Genomic DNA, 21,786 nt, shown 5'->3' with positions numbered 1-21,786 from the left:
TATGCTGGCTGCTTTGCCGAGGCAGCGGGAAGTGTAGACAGAGTCAATGGATGGGAGGCGGGTTTGCGTGGTGGATTGGGCTGCATTCATAACCTTTTGTAGTTTCTTGATGGTGTTGACACGGCTGCGGGATGGTCGAGACTGGGAACTAAATATATTGGGTTATAAAAATTTACAGGACGGGTCGGGAAAATGGCAGCGGGGGTGGTGGAGTAGCCGACTGATTAGAAACAAAATCACATCAACGGTGAGGGAGGATATAATGAGGGGAAAGCACCGAGTGGAGACCTTATGGGTGGAACTGAGGAACAGTGAAGGATCTAAAACTGCAATAGGTGTGGTGTAGAGACCCCTCTGGTGGCAGCTCTGAAGTGCTAGATTGTATAAATGCAGAGATTGGGCAAGTATGTAGCAAAGGGAGTGTATTATTAATGGGGGATCTTAACTTTAACATAGATTGGGAGCGGCAGACAAGCTACTGTCTAAAAGGTCGTGAATTTCTGGAGTGCGTCTGGGACAGTTTCCTACAGCAATATGTCCTGGATGTAAAAAAGGGGACGAGCAATATTGGATTTAGTAATGAGCCAGATTTAATTAGTAACCTAATTGTGCGTGAACATTTATCAAATAGTGATCATAACATGGTCGTATCCAATGTAGCTTTTGAAAAGCACAAATCAGCCACGAGAGATTTAGGTACGGCCGACTTTAATGAGATGAGACAGAGACCGTCCACAGGAAACTGGGAAAATCTGCCAACTGGAAAAACAACTGAAGAACAGTGGAGGTTATTTAAAGAAACATTTAATGCAAAACAGAACCAGTTTATACCCCCGAGAAGGAAAACCTCCACTTCACAATAAAAAAACAGCCCTGGAGAACTAAAGAGATAAGGGACAGCATTAAACTAAAGGAAAGGGCTTACAAAAATGCAAAAAACAGCACAGGCCCTGCTGAATGGGAAAGCTACAAAGACTAGCAAAGAGCCACAAAGCGGTTTCTCAGAGCTACTAAGAGGGATTATGAAGGGAATCACTGAGAAGAAATGTTATAGTTACACAAAGGGAAAGCGAGTGGTCAGGAGTAATGTTGACCCAATAAAGACCGGCAGTGGGGATATTGTCAGTGACTATGGGGAAATGAGAGACTGTTAAATAATTACTTTGCCTCAGTATTTACAGCAGAAAAGGAGGATAGCTTGCCCGAAGTCCCGAGGAAATTAATATAGTGGTTCGGGGACAGGGTCTAAATAAAATTCACATTAATAAAACATCGATAATGAGGAAATGAATGGAACTAAAGAGTGACAAATCCTCAGGACCTAACGAGGGTGTTAAAGGAAGTAGGGGAGCACATTGCAGATGCCCTAACTATAATCTTTCAGAGTTCGCTGGCTTCAGGAGTCGTCCCTCTGGATTGGAAAATTGCTCATGTCACTCCGCTTTTTAAGAAGTGTGAAAGAGGAAAACCAGGAATTACAGACCAGTTAGTCTGGCATCTGTGGTGGGGAAATTACTGGAGTCTATAATCCAGGTTAGGGTAACTGGACACCTCAAAAACTTTCAGTTAATGAAAGAGAGCCAGCATGGATTGATGACAGGTAGGTCATGCCTAACAAACCTCACTGAACATTTTGAAGAGGTGACTAAGGTAGTGGACAGAGGAATGTCTATGGATGTTGTTTATGTGGACTTCCGGATAAAGTCCCACATAAGAGACAAAGCAAAACATTGTGTCTTCCACCAAGGACAAGGACTGTTGGCCAGGAATTACTCCACAGGAGAGAAATAGGTTCCTGCCACAATCCTTGCACAGACCAGGCCCTGTCTCCTATACCATCCAAGATGATGACACCTGGAAGGGGATGCGGACCAACTGTTGGCGGGAAGAACCGATCCGCTGGAAATGGAACCTGCCAGGAATCTGGGTTCAACTGCACAAAGTCCTGACCTGAACCCCTCTGCAACCCTGACGCCAACAGAGGCTGTTGAGGAAACCAATACCTGTAGACCTGCTTTTGTTTCAGAGTCCAGCATCCATAGAAATTTGCTTTTATCTTACGTGTTTAACTCACTGCCACTTCTCTTCCAGGAATGCCTTCCCTGAAAAGTGCTGCTCTTTTCTCTGACAGGATTTCCGTTTGTCTCTTTCACCCTATCCAGCCTCTCCCCCCCCACCTCCCACCCACCCTAACAGCATAAATATCACCCTATTTTCTACCATCTTCAGTTCTGAAGAAGGATCATCCAGGCCAGACGTATAATCTAAGATGTGCTTCGTGACCCTGAGGACGTCCCTACATGTGAGCCTCCGTGGGAATATCCCAGGAAGTATGAATTTCCGAGGGGCAACTCCCCTTGCTCCTCGGGATCTATGGGGTGGCACTGTGGCACAGCGGTTAGCACTGCTGCCTCACAGTGCCAGGTACCCGGTTTCAATTCTGGTCTCGGGTGTGGAGTTTACACATTCTCCCCATGTCTGCATGGGTTTCCTCCGGGTGCTCCGGTTTCCTCCCAAAGATGTGCGGGTTAGGTGGATTGGCCGTTCTAAATTGCTCCTTAGTGTCATGGGGATAGCAGGATAAATACGTGGGGTTACGAGGATAGGGCCTGGGTGGGATTGTTGTCGGTGCCGGCTCGATGGGCTGAATGGCCTCCTTCTGCACTGCTGGGATTCTATGATTCTTCCGTCAATGTCACCAACTCTGAATTAGAGTCGGAGACTTGCAACAGTTGTGTGGGACTTCTCTGATTAATTACCTGGGAAAGGTTAGACAAACAAATTCTATGACTCGAAACGTTGGCTCTATTCTCTCTCCACAGATGCTGTCAGACCCGTTGAGATTTTCCAGCATTTCCTGTTTTTGGTTCCTCAGAACCTGTTTAACTGGAAGGCAGTGACCACCGCCTTGCCAAGCAGACCAAGTCTCTGAATATCAACCTCATCTTACTGCATTACCTTTAAAGGAATTCTGCACTTCTGCCTCCAGCTAGCAACCTGCCTGAACTGGACCTTTTTGTAGTTCTTTTTACTGTTTAAGTTATTTTTTAACTAAAAATAAAATCCCTCTTTCCTGTCGAGCATGCGTGCGTGTGTGTACGTGCACTCATTCCCCCACCCTCAGGTTTGAATGTGTGAATAAACCAAATTTCCAATTTAATCCTAAGAGAGTTTACTGTGGGTCACTTTAAAAACTAACCACACAAAGGGTTTTCTTTCGAATAAACGCCTATTTTTAAAACAAAAAAAACACTATGGCTTACGGTCAGATGACAAAAGATTGAAGGAGTTCACTTTTGCCCTTTCGCTGCTGTCCGTAACAAGAATATTGTTTTTACAGGTCTGAAACTTGGTAACTGTTGATGTTCAGAGAGACTTGGCATACCCGGACAAGGAACACAAAGTTAGAATGCAAATAAAGTTGGTGCAGACTCGATGGGCTGAATGGTCTCCTTCTGCACTGTACAGTAAGAAGTCTCACAACATCAGGTTAAAGTCCAACAGGTTTATTTGGTAGCACGAGCTTTCGGAGTGTCGCTCCTTCATCCCTTCTGCACTGTAGGGATTCTAAGCAATTGTGAAGACAAGTAGCATGTTGGCCTTAATTGCACGGGAATTAGAGTGCAAGAATAAAGGAGGTGACTGGTGCAGAATGACAAAGGCAAAGCATGTGTAGATTCATTTGGTAAGAGTATGAGGTTGACAGGATTCAAGTGGGCGGCACGGTAGCACAGTGGTTAGCACTGCTGCTTCACAGCTCCAGGGACCTGGGTTCGATTCCCGGCTCGGGTCACTGTCTGTGCGGAGTTTGCACATTCTCCCCGTGTCTGCGTGGGTTTCCTCCAGGTGCTCCGGTTTCCTCCCACAGTCCAAAGATGTGCGGGTTAGGTTGATTGACCGTGCTAAAGTGCCCCTTAGTGTCCCGGGATGCGTAGATTAGAGGGATTAGTGGGTAAATATGAGGGTTAGAGGGATTAGCAGGTAAATATGTAGGGATACGGGGATAGGGCCCGGGTGGGATTGTTGTCGGTGCAGACTTGATGGGCCGAATGGCCTCTTTCTGCACTGTAGGGTTTCTATTAAAAAAAAAGTGCTTTCTGTACCAAATCTCAGTTTAGCTGCGATATGAAAGGTTTAGGCTCAGATTTCAGACTTACCAATGCAAAGCTGCTCGAGGTGCTCGTGTTGCTGTTTGGTGTCATAGGTCTCGAACCTGATGAAGCATAATTAAAATCACCTTTATTACTCTTTGTTATTAATGCTGCGGCTATTTGAAGCTCAAATGCGGTAGAGACTCATTTTTACTCCCTCCATTAGAACGAAGAACAGTACAGCACAGGAACAGGCCCTTCGGCCCTCCAAGCCTGCGCCGATCATGATGCCTGCCTAAACTAAAACCGTACGCACTTACAGAGTCCGTATCCTTCCATTCCCATCCTATTCATGTATTTGTCTAGTTGCCCCTTAAATGCCGCTATCGTACCCGCTCCCACCACCTCCCCGGGCAGCGCGTTCCAGACATTCACCACCCTCTGCGTAAAAAACTTGCCTCGCACATCTCCTCTAAACTTTTCTCCAAGTACCTTAAACACACCCATTAGACGGATATTACAGTATAAACAGGGCACTCACCCAACAGATCCAGTCATGTTTCACACAAGCCCCCTCCCAACCCTCTATCTGTCCATCCGTCCATTCTCTTCATCCTCATGTGTTTTATCTAACTTTGCATCAAATACATGGATGGTATTCGCCTCAACTACTCCCTGTGTGTGTGTGGGGGGGAGGGCACTTTCACATTCTCACCGCTCCCTGGATAAAGACCGCTCCATCAAGTTACCCTTCTTTTCTGGATACAGGAACCTGTTCAGTCCTTCCTAATAGGGTGACAGGTCTGTGTCTGTCTGTCTGGGTTTCCTCCGGGTACTCCGGTTTCCTCCCAAAGTCCAAAGATGTGCGGGTTAGGTGGATTAGCCATGGTAAACATGCAGGGTTACGGGGATAGGGCAGAGGGGAGGACCTGGGTGTGAGTCGGTGCATATTCGATGGGCCGGATGGCCTTCTGCTGGACTATAGGGATTCTATGTCCATGTCAATGCTGAAATTATTGACTGCCCACTAAAGTTAGGACTGAGCAGCTGCGTGGCTGGTTTCTCCCACATCGTGGGCATTTATCAAGCTGTGGTGGCGGGTAAGCTTTGGGCCTGCAATTCCTCACCTGCCAATGAAAGAAGCAAGCACAACATAGCTGAAACCACAGTACCCACCACATATAGGCTGCTCTAGACAACTCCAACAGTTACAACACTGGCCAAAATCTAGCTCAAGGTTCCCAGCTTGCTCTCTCACCCAGACAGAACTGAAAACCAGAACAGCCTGAGATTGCAGGCTGATAATTCTAGTCAGAAACTTAGGACAGGAGCAGAAGGCGGCCAATCAGCCCCTTAAGTCTACTTTGCCATTCAACTTACATCAGTGAGACTGCACTTGGGAGTATTATGAACAGTTTTGGTCTCCTTATTTAAGGAAGGATATACTTTCATGAGAAACAGCTCAGTTCTGTTCAGTGGGGAGGCGATGGCCTAGTGGTATTATCACTAGACTAATAATCCAGAAACTCAGCTAATGTTCTGGGGGACCCGGGTTCGAATCCCGCCACGGCAGCTGGTGGAATTTGAATTCAATAAAAAAAATCTGGAATTAAAAATCTACTGATGACCATTGTTGATTGTCGGAAAAACCATCTGGTTCATTAAGGTCCTTTAGGAAAGGAAATCTGCCGTCCTTATCTGGTCTGGCCTACATGGGACTCCAGAGCCACAGCAATGTAGTTGACTCTCAACTGCCCTTGGGCAACTAGGGATGGGCAATAAATGCTGGCCAGCCAGCGACGCCCATGTCCCACGAATGAATAAAAAAGCTCAGTGAAGGTTCACCAGGCTGATTCCTGGGATGAAGGGATTGTCTTATGAGGAAAAGTTGAGCAGATTGAGTCTATATTCGCTGGAGTGAGAGGTGATCTCATTGAAGCACACAAGATTCTAAGTGGGGGTTGACAGGGTAGACGCTAAGAGGATGTTTCCCCTCATGGGGGAGTCCTAGGACAGGGGTCACAGTTTAAAGATTCTCCCATTTAAGACGGCGATCAGAAAAAAAATCTTCTCTCAGAAAGTCTGTGGAATTCTCCAATCCAGAGAGAGCAACGGAGGCTAGGTCAATTAATTATTCAAGGCTGAGTTAGATAGATTTTTGACTGACAAGGGAGTCAAGAGTTATAGAAGTCAAGCAAGAAAGTGGTGTTAAGGGCAAAATCAGATCAGTTATTGATTAGCAAAGCAGGCCCGAGGAGGGGAATGGCCTACTCCTTCTCCTAGAATCAAAGGATAGAATCCCTACAGTGCAGAAGGAGGCCATTTGACCCATCGAGCCTTCACCGACAACAATCCCACCCAGACCTTATCCCCATAACCCCACATATTTGCTCTGCTAATCCCCCTGATACTAAGCGACAATTTAGCATGGCCAATCAACCTAAACTGCACATCTTTGGAGTGTGGTAGGAAACCGGAGCACCCGGAGGAAACTGACACAGACACGAGGAGAATATGCAAACTCCACGCAGACAGTGAGCCGAGGCCGGAATTGAACCCAGGTCCCTGGCGCTGTGAGGCAGCAGTGCTAACCATTGTGCCGCCCTATTTCTTACGACTAAGTAGATCGGGGCTCATTTGGATTCAACTCCATCCTTTTTGCCCTGGCTCGTTAAAATCTGTCAATCTTCAATTTAGAACAATGAACTGGGCCACCATTTACCACGAGTTGCATCTGTCCACCATTGCTAGTGTGGAGAAATGTATTCTAACATCTCTCCAGAATGGCTTGGCTCAGATAAGGTTATGTCCGCTAGATTTTCCCACCAGTAATTAAAGCTCTTCCCCCTCTCTCTCTCTCTCTACCCGATCAACCTCTTCCAAAATCCTAAAAAAAACCCAATCAAATCACCCCATCACCTTCTATATCCCAGGGAATACTCATTTCTCCTCATAATTAAACTCCTGGTAACATTCTGAGGGCCCCACCCTTTCTCAGGTGGGATGCTCCAACCTAAATCAATTCAAAAGTCACCTGGGTAGGTGGAAGTTTCCCCCCCAAAACATGCGGATTAGTCAATCACACAGGCGCAAATGGATTAAGAATGAACCCTCAGTAACTAAACCTTTACCAGGTCGAGATTCGGTTCCAGGGAGCAGGTCCAAAGAATCTAAACTATTTATAACGGTGTTCGGACCGATGTTGTCCAGGGCGTCCATCTTCTGGACAGGGAGAATGGGATAGGCTGGAGGGAGCGAGGCCTTTGGGCCAATGTTACCCTTCACCGCGGATGGGAGGACGGGGGCACCGGTGGGAAAGACGGCAAGCAGCCTCGACACATCATTGGGCAGGTTTGTCGGAACTGTCCCAGCTCCTGATGTCTGGAATAAAAAAGCAGAAGGCATTTGTCATACACAACACAAGATCTTATTGGCATCAACTCAGTGGAAATAAAGTCAGGCCAGGTGTGAAACATTGATAAAAATCCACGACTTTTCTATAATATCGAGCCTTGGTCTTGAAATTTCCATGATCCACGGGAATTCTGATCCTCGCTCCCCTCCTCTGCTCGAGTCCAGCCTCCCCTCTACCCCCACATCAACAATCCGACTTCTTGTCTTCTATTCTCTCTCAACCTCGACATTCCTCCGACTGTGTCCTCTTGTGCAAGAAACTACAAAAGAGTCGTGCTCGAAGCCCCAGTCCATCACTCAAACCAGCCTCCCATCCATTGGCTTTGTCTACACTTCCCGCTGCCTCGGCAAAGCAGCCAGCATAATTAAGGACCCCACGTACCCCGGACAATCTCTCTTCCACCGTCTTCTGTCAGGAAAAAGATCCAAAAGTCTGAGGTCACGTACCAACCGGCTCAAGAACAGCTTCTTCCCTGCTGCCATCAGACTTTTGAATGAACCTACCTCACATTATAATTATAGAATCATAGAATCCCTACAGTGCAGAAGGAGGCCATTTGGCCCATCGAGTCTACACCGACCACAATCCCACCCAGGCCCTATTCCCGGAATCCTTCATATCTACCCTGCTAATCCCCCTGATACTAAGGGATAATTTAGCATGGCCAATCAACCTAACTCGCACATCTTAGATCTTAGAAACCTACAGCACAGAAAGAGGCCATTTGGCCCATCAAGTCTCCACTGACCACAATCCCACCCAGGCCCCACCCCCATATCCCTACACATTTACCCACTAATCCCTCTAACCTACACATCCCAGGACACTAAGGGCAATTTTAGCATGGCCAATCAACCTAACCCGCACATCTTTGGACTGAGAGAGGAAACCGGAGCACCTGGAGGAAATCCACGCAGACAAGGGGGGAATGTGCAAACTCCACACAGACACGGGCGGCACGGTAGCACAGTGGTTAGCACTGCTGCTTCACAGCTCCAGGGTTCCGGGTTCGATTCCCGGCTCGGGTCACTGTCTGTGTGGAGTTTGCACATTCTCCTCGTGTCTGCGTGGGTTTCCTCCGGGTGCTCCGGTTTCCTCCCACAGTCCAAAGATGTGCAGGTTAGGTGGATTGGCCAGGTTAAAATAAATTGCCCCTTAGAGTCCTGGGATGCGTAGGTTAGAGGGAGTAGCGGGTAAAATATGTGGGGGTAGGGCCTGGGTGGGATTGTGGTCGGTGCAGACTCGATGGGCCGAATGGCCTCCTTCTGCACTGTAGGGTTTCTATGATTTCTATGACAGTGACCCGAGGCCGGAATTGAACCCGGGTCCCTGGCGCTGTGAGGCAGCAGTGCCAACCACTGGGCCACCATGCCGCCAAAAGTTGATCTTTCTCTACATCCTAGCTATGACTGTAACACTACATTCTGCACCCTCTCCTTTCCTTCTCTATGAACGGTATGCTTTGTCTGTATAGCGCGCAAGAAACAATACTTTTCATTGTATACTAATACATGTGACAATAATAAATCAAATCAAATCGCCCCCTTAACCGTGTGGCAACTTGTGCAACTGTACCTTCACTGAATATTTTTAAGGCGGAAGTAGAGAATCAGCAAGGGAATCTAAGGTTATTGTGGATGGATGGGAATGTGGAATTCTTAACACAAACATACTAGCCATGATCTTACTGAATGGTGGAGCAGGTTCAAGGGGCCAAACGGCCTTCGTCTGCTCCTATTTCATATAATTATAGAGTGTGGAAGTGAGTATTGATATTATAAGAACAATGTTGGTCCATTATTAATGAAATGCAATTAGCCACATGTGGCCAGTGGGTAACACAATGAAGCACCATTCACTAAGAACATTGGCACCTAAATCTTTCCAATTTGCATTGATTATATATTCTTTCTCCTCGTTACCGGGCGGCACGGTGGTTAGCACTGCTGCTTCACAAAGGGTTGTGAATCTGTGGAATTCCCTGCCCAGTGAAGCAGTTGAGGCTACCTCATTGAATGTTTTTAAGGCAAGGATAGATACATTTTTGAACAATAAAGGAATTAAGGGTTATGGTGAGCGGGCAGGTAAGTGGAGCTGAGTCCACTAAAAGATCAGCCATGATCTTATTGAATAGTGGAGCAGGCTCGAGGGGCCAGATGGCCTACTCCTGCTCCTAGTTCTTATGTTCACAGCGTCAGGGACCCGGGTTCGATTCCCGGCTTGGGTCACTGTTTGTGTGGAGTCTGCACGTTCTCCCCGTGTCTGCGTGGGTTTCCTCCGGGTGCTCCGGTTTCCTCCCACAGTCTGAAAGACGTGCTGGTTAGGGTGCATTGACCCGAACAGGCGCCGGAGTGTGGCGACTAGGGGAATTTCACAGTAACTTCATTGCAGTGTTAATGTAAGCCTTACTTGTGACACTAATAAATAAACTTTACTTTACTTTTAATTGTCTCCCTTCGCCTCCTGAATCTTTGCGATACCCTAACTGGTCATCATGTGTGAATAATGGCAGGAGCTGCTGGGCCAGGAAGGGAAGGTCAACAAAGCAAAGCCTCACCTTGTCCTTTCTTAGTGTTCCCATTGACACATTGCCCTGCAAGTGTCAAGTAATAAAAACCAGGGGTGGCCTATTTCCCCCAAGGATGATTACAGTGTCCCTGGGATATCTGGGGAATAAGGAAGTATCCCGGAAGTATAATTTTCTTTATGCCTCTTACCATTGGAAAATCATTTGCTTCCCCTATAGAATCCAACAACGTGTCCAGCTCTTCTCCAATAATCTCCTCATCCGGAAACTCCTCTGCGGTTTCAGGCACGGAGAGAGAGACCCCATCACCAACCGGGGGTTTCAGCGGAGCTAGGTCTGTCTGTGATTGCTGGATACTAACAGAAATGGAGCTGAGGGGGACCAAAACTTCACTGGCCGGCGCAGGAAGAGTGGCTGGAATTGGGATGCGTGGAAGGTCCAAAGGTGAACCTGGAATGCGGAAGTAATAACACATGACAATGACACAAAGAGACATCACAAATATATTCATTACACGTAACTAGTAAATTAGAAATAGTAGTTACAGTTTATGTATTAGTTACAAGTAGGCTTACATTAACACTGCAGTGAAGTTACTGTGAAATTCCCCTAGTCGCCACAGTCCGGTGCCTGTTCAGGTCAATGCACCCTAACCAGCACGTCTTTCAGAATGTGGGAGGAAACCAGAGCACCCGGAGAAAACCCACGCAGACACGGGGAGAACGTGCAAACTCCACAGAGACAGTGACCCAAACCGGGAATCGAACCCGGATCCCTGGCGCTGTGAAGCAGCAGTGCTAACCACTGTGCCACCGTGTCGCCCCTGCCTGCGGCGTTGCGAGTAAGGTTTTTTTTAATATAAAAGGTTAGGACAGAGAGTTCTGAGTTCGCTCCACAGAGTCAGAGTCTACAACCACATCATGCTAGTTAACATAGCAAAACAGAGTGGGTAATGTTGACGTAACAATTACCATGATTAATACTGGACGTATGCAGCTGTAGTTGCAGTTGTAGCCATCTTCAAATAAATCCACATATGACCAAAAAGCGTGCCCAACACAAAATAAGGTTGGTGCTCAGATATTTGTATCCTACAGAATATTTCTAATACTATACTAATTTAAAGTTTACTTATTAGTGTCACAAGTAGGCTTACATTCACACTGCAATGAAGTAACTGTGAAAATCCCCTAGTCGCCACACTCCGGTGCCTGTTTGGGTACAGAGGGAGAATTTAGCACGGCCAATGCACCTAACCAGCACGTCTTTCGGACTGTGGGAGGAAACCGGAGCACCCGGAGGAAACCCACGCGGACACGGGGAGGACATGCAGACTCCACACAAACAATGACCCAAGCCGGGAATCGAACCCGGGTCCCTGGCACTGTGAGGTAGCGGTGCTAACCACTGTACCACTGCACTAATCAATCTCCCATAGAAAGTTGAGAATATGATATATAGCATATAATAGGAAAAGTAAATGCATTAGTGCAAAAAAGTGTAAATGCATTCACAACAATATTCAGCTGGAAGGTTCCATCTTGGCCTCCTCCAGAGGTCCCCAGCATCACAGATGTCAGTCTTCAGCCAATCTGATTCACTCAACGTGATATCAAGAAATGGCTGAAGACACTGGACACCGCAAAGGCAATGGGCCCTGATAACATTCTGGCAATAGTATTGAAGATTTGTGCTCCAGAACGAGTTAAGCCCCTTGCCAAACTGTTCTAGTACAATGGCAGTGTTGCCAGGTATGACTTGCACACAAAAAGTAGGATAAATCTATCCCATCGCTATCAAATAGCACTTACAAAGCAATAACCTGCTCAATGAGAAATTGTATCCCATTTAGCACAGTGATAGTGCCACACAACACGATGGATGGTATCCTCAATGTGATGATAGGACATTGTCTCCACAAGGATTGTGCTGTGGCCACTCCCTGCTCATAATGTCATGGACAGTTGCACTTGCGACCGGTAGGTTGGTGAGGACAAAGTCAGCTTCCTCAGCATCTTTAGGACCTGGCCATCTCAGTGCTTCTGAACCACTCTTGGTGATAGACATTGACGTCCTCTCCCAGAGTGCATTCCGCGTCCTCGCCACCCTCTGTGCTTCTCCCAATTGGTGTTCAACATGGAGTGCTGCTGATTCATCAGCTGACGGGAGTGGTAGTTGGTAATCAGCAGGAGGTTACCTTGCCCATGTGATGGGAATCTGGAGTCAATGTTGAGAACTCCCAGTGCAACTCCCTCCCGCTGTGTACCCCTCTGCTGCGATACCACAGCGCTGCCATCTCTGGTGAGTCTGTCCTGCCGGTGGGACAGGACACACCCAGGGACAGTGATGGTGGCGTCTGGGACATTACCCGTAAAGTATGATTCCGTGAGATGAATATGTCAGGCTATTGCTCGATTAGTCTGTGAGACGGCTCTCCTAATTTTGGCGCAGATGTTAGTAAGAACTTTGCAGGGTCAATAGGGCTGGGTTTGCCGTTGTCACTACCGGTGCCTAGGTCGGTGCTGGGTGGTCCATCCGGTTTCATTCCTTTTAGACTTTGTAGTGATTTGGTACACCGGAGTGGTTTGCTGGGTCACTTCAGAGGTCATTGAATCCCTACAGTGCTGAAGGAGGCCATTCAGCCCATCAAGCCTGCACCAACAACAATCCCATCCAGCCCCGATCCCCGTAACCTACGTACCCTGCTAATCCCCCTGATGGCATGTTTTATGCCAATGCATGGTTAGTTTCTATTATACGTGTGGAAATATAAAAACATGATGCACAAAGTTGAGCTTGTGCCAATGTGGGATTAACTATTATAAAGACCGTGGGCGAGATGCTCAGGCCTCCCCGCGATGTGTTTCTCGGCAGCAGGAGGTGGCCATCATTGGCTGGCGGCAGGACTTTCTGATCCCTTCACAGTCAATGGGATTTCCCACTGAATCCACCTCATGTTGCTGGGAAACCCACGGTGGGACTGGGAGATCCCACCGGCTTAAGAACATAAGAACTAGGAGCAGGAGTGGGCCATTTGGCCCCTCGAGCCCGCTCTGCCATTCAATAAGGTCATGGCTGATCTTTTCGTGGACTCAGCTCCACTTACCTGCCCCGCTCACCATAACCCTTAATTCCTTTACTGTTCAAAAATCTAACTATCCTTGCCTTAAAAACATTCAATGAGGTAGCCTCAACTGCTTCACTGGGCAGGGAATTCCACAGATTCACAACCCTTTGTGTGAAGAAGTTCCTCCTCAACTCAGTCCAAAATCTGCTCCCCCTTATTTTGAGACTATGCCCCCTAGTTCTAGTTTCACCCGCCAGTGGAAACAACTTCTCTCCTTCTATCTTATCTATTCCCTTCATAATCTTGTATGTTTCTATAAGATCTCCACTCATTCTTCTGAATTCCAATGAGTATAGCCCCAGTCTACTCAGTCTCTCCTCACAAGCCAACCCTCTCAACTCCGGAATCAACCTCGTGAATCTCCTCTGCACCCCCTCCAGTGCCAGTACATCCTTTCACAAAAAAGGAGACCAAAACTGTACACAGTACTCCAGGTGTGGCCTCACCAGCACCCCATACAGCTGCAACATAACCTCGCTGTTTTTAAACTCCATTCCTCTCGCAATGAAGGACAAAATTCCATTTGCCTTCTTAATTATCTGCTGCACCTGCAAACCAGCTCCTTGAGATTCCTGCACAAGGACAGCCAGATCCCTTCACACAGCAGCATGCTGCAATTTTTTATCATTTAAATAATAGTCAATTTTGCTGTTATTCCTACCAAAATGGATGACCTCACATTTACCAACATTGTACTTCATCTGCCAGACCCTCGTCCACTCACTTAGACTATCTATATTCCTTTGCAGACTTTCAGCATCCTCTGCACACTTTGCTCGGCCACTCATCTTAGTGTCATCTGCGAATTTTGACACACTACACTTGGTCCCCACTCCAAATCATCTATGTTAATCATAAACAATTGCGGTCCCAACACTAATCCCTGAGGCACACCACTAGTCACTGATCGCCAACCAGAAAGACACATTTACCCCACTCTTTGCTTTCTGTTAGTTAACCAATCCTCTATCCATGCTAATACATTACCCATAATGCTGTGCACCTTTATCTTACGTAGCAGTCTTTGGTGCGGCATCTTGTCAAATTCCTTCTGAAAATCCAGATACACCACATCCACAGGTTCCCCATTGTCCACTGCACATGTAATGTTCTCAAAGAATTCCACCAAATTAGTCAAGCATGACCTATCCTTCATGAACCCATGCTGCGTCTTACCAATGGGACAATTTATATTCAGATGTCTCGCTATTTCTTCCTTGATGATAGATTCAAGCATTTTCCCTACTACAGAAGTTAAGCTAACCGGCCTATAGTTACCTGCCTTTTGTCTACCTCCTTTTTCAAACAGTGGCGTCACATTTGCTGTTTTCCAATCTGCGAGAACCACCCCAGAGTCCAGCGAATTTTGGTAAATTACCACTTGTGCATTTGCTATTTTCCCCGCCATCTCTTTTAGTACCCTGGGATGCATTCCATCAGGACCAGGAGACTTGTCTACCTTTAGCCCCATTTGCTTGCCCGATACTACCTCTTTCGTGATAATGATTGTTTCTAGGTCCTCACCTGCCATAGCCTTCCTGTCATCAATGTTTGTCATGTTATTTGTGTCTTCCACTGTGAAGACCGACACAAAATACCTGTTCAATGCCTCAGCCATTTTCTCATTTCCAGTTATTACATCCCCCTTCTCATCCTCTAAAGGACCAATGTTTACTTTCGACACTCTTTTTCATTTTATATATTTGTACAAACTTTTGCTCTCTGTTTTTATATTCTGAGCTAGATTATTCTCATAATCCATCCATCTTGAATAGCCGGAAGATCTCACCCTTTATGTATCACTGAACTCAAGATTAATTGTCACTTCTCCAACTCCCAAGTCACTCCCGAAACCCCAGATGAGTGTCTTATTCTCTTACTTTTCTTTGGCACAACCATCACAATTTTAATGCATTGATACAATTATGTCGCATTTATTATGCACTCAGACTCACATAGTTCAAGGTTAAACAGGCAACTGCCAGCGAGCGATGGCTTGATTAGAACCCCCCACACTAACCGAGGAACTTGTGCTGAGGTGTGCAGTCATCAAGTCACCTCAGCGACCTGACAGGGCGAGAGTTGAGAGCATTTCACACCAAAGGGTGCCCCATGAGCGATTTCCAACCTCGTTTCAGGAACCAATCCCCCATTTCACAGAATCCCTACAATGCAGAAGGAGGCCATTCAGCCCATCAAGTCTGCACCAACCACAATCCCAGCCAGGCCCTCATGCATTTACCCTAGTTAGTCCCCCTGACACTAAGGGGCAAATTAGCATGGCCAATCCACCACATCTTTGAACTGTGGGAGGAAACTGGAGCGCCCGGAGGAAACCCACGCAGACGCGGGAGAATGTGCAGACTCCGCACAGACAGTGACCCAAGGCTGGAATTGAACCCAGGTCCCTGGCGCTGTGAGGCAGCAGTGCTAACCACTGTGCCACCGTGCCGCCCTCATTTGTAGCACGGTCCTATGGGAAAATCAGATCTGACTTGCGACGTTTTGACTTACAACGTGGTTTTCGGGAAGCAATCATGTCACAAGTCCGAGGACCGCCCACAATATAAAAATCACATTTCTGCAGCAAGAAGGGGTTGAAGAAACTCACCTGATTCTATATCATCGATGCCACTTGTGCCATTTATGGAGATCTGTGGAAGAATTGAAATTGGCTTACAATGGAACCTAATGTAATCTGATGTGACCTGCAATGTTACAACCATCAGGAAAGACTTGAGAATGAAAGTTTGAACATGACATTCAACTATTTAAGAAAAGCATGAGGGGGGAAACGAGGGAGTTATAGAGCAGTTAGTCTGACATAAGTTTGAAAATTAGCAGAAGGAAAGAGTGACAGAACATCTCGGAAACTGAACATTTTCAATGGATAACAGAGCCAGGATTTATAAAGGATAGATGATGTCTGATGAATCTGACTGAGATTGGACATAGAATCATAGAATCATAGAAACCCTACAGTGCAGAAGGAGGCCATTCGGCCCATCGAGTCTGCACCGACCACAATCCCACCCAGGCCCTACCCGCTAATCCCTTTTTTTTACCCGCTAATTTACCCGCTAATCCCTCTAACCCATGCATCCCAGGACTCTAAGGGGCAATTTTTAACCTGGCCAATCAACCTAACCCGCACATCTTTGGACTGTGGGAGGAAACCGGAGCACCCGGAGGAAACCCACGCAGACACGAGGAGAATCCACACAGACAGTGACCCGAGCCGGGAATCAAACCCGGGACCCTGGAGCTGTGAAGCAGCAGTGCTAACCACTGTGCTACCGTGCCGCCCCGGACAGGAAAGGATGCTATTTATAGAGACCTCTAGAAGGCTTTGATAGTCCACCGCCATAAGAGGCTTTTAACTAAAGTCAAAGTTTGTGAAACTGAAGGAAAATTATTGACCAGATTAGCAAATTGGCTGGACGGTGGGAAGCAATGAGTAAGGATAATGACAGGTAGTTCATGTGGCAAGAGATGACTAATGGTGTTTCACAGGGATTGGAACTGGTGCCTCAACTGTTCACCACATTATTCTCAACTTAGATGGTGTGGTAGAGAGCCACATATCCAAGTCTGCTGAGTACACGCAAGTACAGTAAGGAGTCTAACAACTGTTAGACTGTGTTGTTAGACTCCTTACTGTGTTTACCCCAGTCCAACGCCGGCATTTCCACTACACGCAAGTAGGCAGCATTGCAGATAGGAGCATAAAAATTACTAACAGATATTAATAAATTTGCTTCCCCTTTTTTGATAGATAGATAGATACCCTACAGTGCAGAAAGAGGCCCTTCGGCCCATCGAGTCTGCACCGACCACAATCCCACCCAGGCCCTATCCCCATATCCCACCCACTAATCCCTCTAACCTAGACATCTCAGGACTCGAAGGGGCAATTTTAGCATGGCCAATCAACCTAACCTGCACATCTTTGGACGGTGGGAGGAAACCGGAACACCCAGAGGAAACCCACGCAGACACGAGGAGAATGTGCAAACTCCACACAGACAGTGACCCAAGCCAGGAATCGAACCCAGGTCCCTGGAGCTGTGAAGCAGCAGTGCTAACCACTGTGCTACCGTGCCGCCCTTTTCTCCGTTTTACCTCTCTCCCACCCATCTCCCCCCACATCTTCATCTGTCACAGTTTACCCTCTGATTTCAGCTTCTCTGCCATTGGCCATTCACACCTTCTATTCTCTCTATGGGCTGCCATTAGCAGCCTTTCCCCTTGTTTTTGTGGCTATGACTCATCTTTCATTCTCTCCCCCTGCAGTATAAATATCTCCCACTTTCTATACCTTTTAGCTTTGATAAAAGGTCCTCTGGAATCGAAACGTCAGCTCTTTCCTCTCCCCTTACAGATGCTACCGGACCTGCTGAGATTTTCCAGCATTTTCTTTTTTGGTTAATAAATTAACAGATGATAATAGATATTAATAGATTTAGTCAATGGGCATAGGGGGATTTGAATATAGAATCATTGAATCCTACAGTGCAGAAGGAGGCCATTCAGCCCATCGAGTCTGCACCAACCACAAACCCACCCAGGCCCTATCCTCATAACCCCATGCATTTACCCTAGCTAGTCCCCCTGACACTAAGACAAGGTCATCCACTTTTGAACCAACAGGATTGAACAGAGTACTTTTTAAATAGAAATGGTCATTGTTGTAAGGTAGGGAAGGTGGCAGCCAATTTGCAGACAGCAATGTCCCATTAACAAAATCATGATAATGATCAGATAATCTTTTGATGGCACAGAATTTGAGTATTGCTGAAAAAAGATACATGCTGTCGAAGCTTTCCATCTTGCACTCATCAGGACAATTCGCAAGAATACCAAATTGTAATGGGAACAATTTGTACTGCACGAAAAAAGAATGATAACTGTTTGGCAAGTGGACTCTTGATTGGTATAGAGGCATTGTCATGGAGAATGCACCAGTTAACTGATAACTGACAGTTAACTACCAAGCTTTGTTTATCATAGAAAAGAAAGACATCATAGAAACCCTACAGTGCAGAAGGAGGCCATTCGGCCCATCGAGTCTGCACCAACCACAATCCCACCCAGGCCCTACCCCCACATATTTACCCGCTAATCCCTCTAACTTACGCATCCCAGGACTCTAAGGGGCAATTTTTAACCTGGCCAATCAACCTAACCCGCACATCTTTGGACTGTGGGAGGAAACCGGAGCACCCGGAGGAAACCCACGCAGACACGAGGAGAATGTGCAAACTCCACACAGACAGTGACCCGAGCCGGGAATCGAACCCGGGACCCTGGAGCTGTGAAGCAGCAGTGCTAACCACTGTGCTACCGTGCCACCCTTCATTCAAACCTGGCAGTTTGAATGTGATTGGTCAAGGCATAGCCCTGGGGAATGAACAAGGAAATGGCTGCTGCTTGGTTTGTTTAATTGAAAAGGGTGCAATGTACATACATGTTCCTTCTCTCTGTCCTGTGTGAGAATGTATGTGGCTTCTCGCATGCGTAAGTTTGCCACACCGTGAGCCCAACTGATAATCTTAAATTGGTTTTCTATTGTTTAGCAAATGTTGTCCAATCGCAGAATCACATCTAATGTTGGACACGATGGCCAGAATGTTTCAGCCCCGCCCCACAGGGGGTTTTCCCACGGAAGAGGCAGCTCACCATTGGCCACCAGCGTGTTTTGCACGGCTCACCCACCATGCTGCCAGGGAACCTGCGGGGTTCGAGACCAGAAGATCCCACCAGCAGAAAGAGCTGGAAAGCACCCCCCACTCCCCCTCCCCATTGTTTTGAGCATTGCAAGCATGGGCTGGTTGAGTACTTTCCCTGCTGCAAACAGCTGAAGGAAGTACAAATTATTGTTTCTGCAAATTGTCCTGATGAGTGCAAGTCAAAAAGCTTCAACAACATGTGCCTTTTCTCATCAAGACTCAAGGTCGGATTGTTTTCAGTGAGGTACACCTGGTGCATAGGTGAGAACTCCCCTGGCTGATCTCCAAATAACATTCTGGGATCTTTGACGTTCACCAGAGAGGACAGATGTTTCATCCGAAACGTGACATCCAGCAGTGTGGCACTCCCTCAGTAATGCATTGCAGTATCATTCTGGATTTTTGAGCTCAAGCTCCTGGAGTGGCAAAAACAGCACTGTCACTGAAAGGGCTTTGAGAAACCTCTTTTCAGGAGTGAGATTGAATATTCTTTGAGCCTTTCAGAGTGTTTAATTGACTTTGATGGGTTGTCTTTTAATTCAATGCAGAGCTGAAACCACCATGTTTAGTATCCTGTAAAAACACTGAACCTCAGTGATTTATTAAGCACGAATGTTAGGGTTTGGATTACACTGCCTGAGGGGGTGGCAAATGCAGATTCAATAGTCTCCTTCAAAATGGAATTTTAAATAAAGTTACTGTGAGAATCCCCTAGTCGCAACACTCCGGCGCCTGTTCGGGTACACTGAGGGAGAATTTAGCATGGTCAATCCACCTAACCAGTACGTCTTCTGGACTGTGGGAGGAAACCGGAGCACCCGGAGGAAGCCCATGCAGACACGGGGACAACGTGCAGACTCCGCACAGACAGTGACCCAAGCCGGGAATCGAACCCAGGTTGCTGGCGCTGTGAGGCAGCAGTGCTAACTACAGCGCCAGGCAGTGTTTGTCCCCTAACAAACACTTAGAACCATAGAATCCCTATAGTGCAAAAGGAAGCCATTCTGCCCATCGAGTCTGCGCCGACCACAATCCCATCTATCCTCGTAACCTCTCGCTGGTCCGACGCTTGTAACCCCACGTGTTTACCCTGCTAATCTCCCCGACACTAAGGGGCAATTTAGCACGGCCAAACAACCTAACCCGTACATCTTTGGAGTGTGGGAGGAAACCGGAGCACCCGGAGGAAACCCACGCAGACACGGGGAGAACGTGCGGACACCACACAGAGAGTAACCTGAGGCTGGAATCAAACCCAGGTCCCTGGCGCTGTGAGGCAGCAGTGCTAACCACTGTGCCACCGTGCCGCCCCAAAGGAGTAATAAATTGCAGGGATAGGGGAAAGAGCTGTTCGATGATTCTATATCATCTAAACTACAGATGTTCCAACGGAAACACCTACAGAAAAACTCCTCACTGGCCTATTAGTATAAAGAGATCAACGTACCTGATTACTCTTCATTGAATTGTCAATCTCGGTCAGACCCACTGTATCCATGTCATGCTGAAAAACAAAACATCTGTGGGACTTAGTGCGGCTTAATGCAGGTACCACCATATTGCAGGACTGACTTCTTCCCTGTCACTGGAAAACACAGCACCTGGCTGATGCAAACCTCTGTTCCCTGCGTCAGTGTCGAGTTTGCTCCCGGATAGCCAAGATGAGTAACATAATTATAGAAAAAGGGAAACTGCAATCACACAACGTGGGGGTTCACTATTGAAGCATATCATATGGTCATCCCCTATGCACTTTGTTAGCCCACTGCTCCTGGATTGAGGCAATTGCTGTTTTTGTTACAACGGGAAAAGATTACAAGGTGATTCATGGAACCCATAACGATACAGCACAGGAGACCATTTGGCCCACTGTACCTGTAACGGATCGCCAGGATTTTGAACACCTCTATTAAATCAAAGAATCATACAGTGCAGAAGGAGGCCATTCAGCCCATCGAGCCTGCACCGGCAACAATCTCACCCAGGCCCTATCCCCGTAACCTCATGCATTTACCCTGTTAGTCTCCCTGACACTAAGGGGAAACTTAGCAATCCACCTAACCAGCACGTCTTTCGGACTGTGGGAGGAAACCGGAGCACCCGGAGGAAACCCACGCAGACACAACGAGAATGTGCAAACTCTACACAGACAGGGACCCAAGCCGGGAATCGAACCCGGGTCCCTGACGCTGTGAGGCAGCAGTGCTAACCACTGTGCCATCGTACCGCTCGTAAATCTCCTCTTAAACTTCTTTGCTCCAAGAAGCACAACCCTAGCTTCTCCAGTCTTTCTGCATTACTGAAGTTCAGTAACCCTAGTACCATTCTAATAAAATCTCCTGTTGGCATTGTTCCTTGACGAACTTGTTGGATTTTTATGAAGATGTGACGAGTGCGGTTGACGGAGGGGAACCGGTGGATGCGGTGTTTTTGGATTTCCAAAAGGCGTTTGATAAGGTGCCTCACAAAAGGTTGCTGAAGAAGATTGGGTCACACGGAGTTGGGGGTAGGGTGTTAGCATGGATTGGGGATTGGCTATCCGACAGGAAGCAGAGAGTCGGAATAAATGGGTGCTTTTCTGGTTGGCGGATGGTAACTAGTGGCGTGCCGCAGGGATCGGTACTGGGGCCTCAACTATTTACCATTTATATAGACGATCTGGAGGAGAGGACTGAGTGTAGGGTAACAAAGATTGCAGACGACACAAAGATAAGTGGAAAAGTGAATTGTGTGGAGGGCGTAGAAGGTCTGCAGAGAGATTTGGACAGGCTGAGTGAGTGGGCGAGGATCTGGCAGATGGAGTATAACGTTGACAAATGCGAGGTTATTCGCTTTGGGGGAAATAATAGCAAATTGGATTATTATCTAAATGGAAAAAAATTACAACATGCTACTGT

At 47.1% G+C, this 21,786-nt stretch overlaps 1 protein-coding gene across 3 annotated transcripts in view; it reads right to left on the bottom strand.

Moving 5' to 3' along the window:
• The window catches only part of zc3h7bb (zinc finger CCCH-type containing 7Bb), a 107,561-nt gene that overhangs the window by 47,866 nt on the left and 37,909 nt on the right, over positions 1-21,786 (bottom strand). For all 3 annotated transcript variants that reach the window (XM_078237598.1, XM_078237599.1, XM_078237597.1), the window contains exons 7-11: positions 20,337-20,393; positions 15,772-15,814; positions 10,224-10,483; positions 7,223-7,472; positions 4,158-4,213 (exon numbers count right to left, since the gene is read on the bottom strand). In XM_078237598.1, the coding sequence (XP_078093724.1) occupies positions 4,158-4,213; positions 7,223-7,472; positions 10,224-10,483; positions 15,772-15,814; positions 20,337-20,393 (666 nt within the window). The remainder of the gene's footprint in view (positions 1-4,157; positions 4,214-7,222; positions 7,473-10,223; positions 10,484-15,771; positions 15,815-20,336; positions 20,394-21,786) is intronic.

The sequence above is a fragment of the Mustelus asterias genome, chromosome 21, assembly GCF_964213995.1.
Source record: "Mustelus asterias chromosome 21, sMusAst1.hap1.1, whole genome shotgun sequence".
In the NCBI taxonomy this organism is placed as follows: domain Eukaryota; kingdom Metazoa; phylum Chordata; class Chondrichthyes; order Carcharhiniformes; family Triakidae; genus Mustelus; species Mustelus asterias.
Note: the sequence above shows the minus strand (reverse complement) of the source record. Positions and strands in the feature narration are given on the sequence as shown.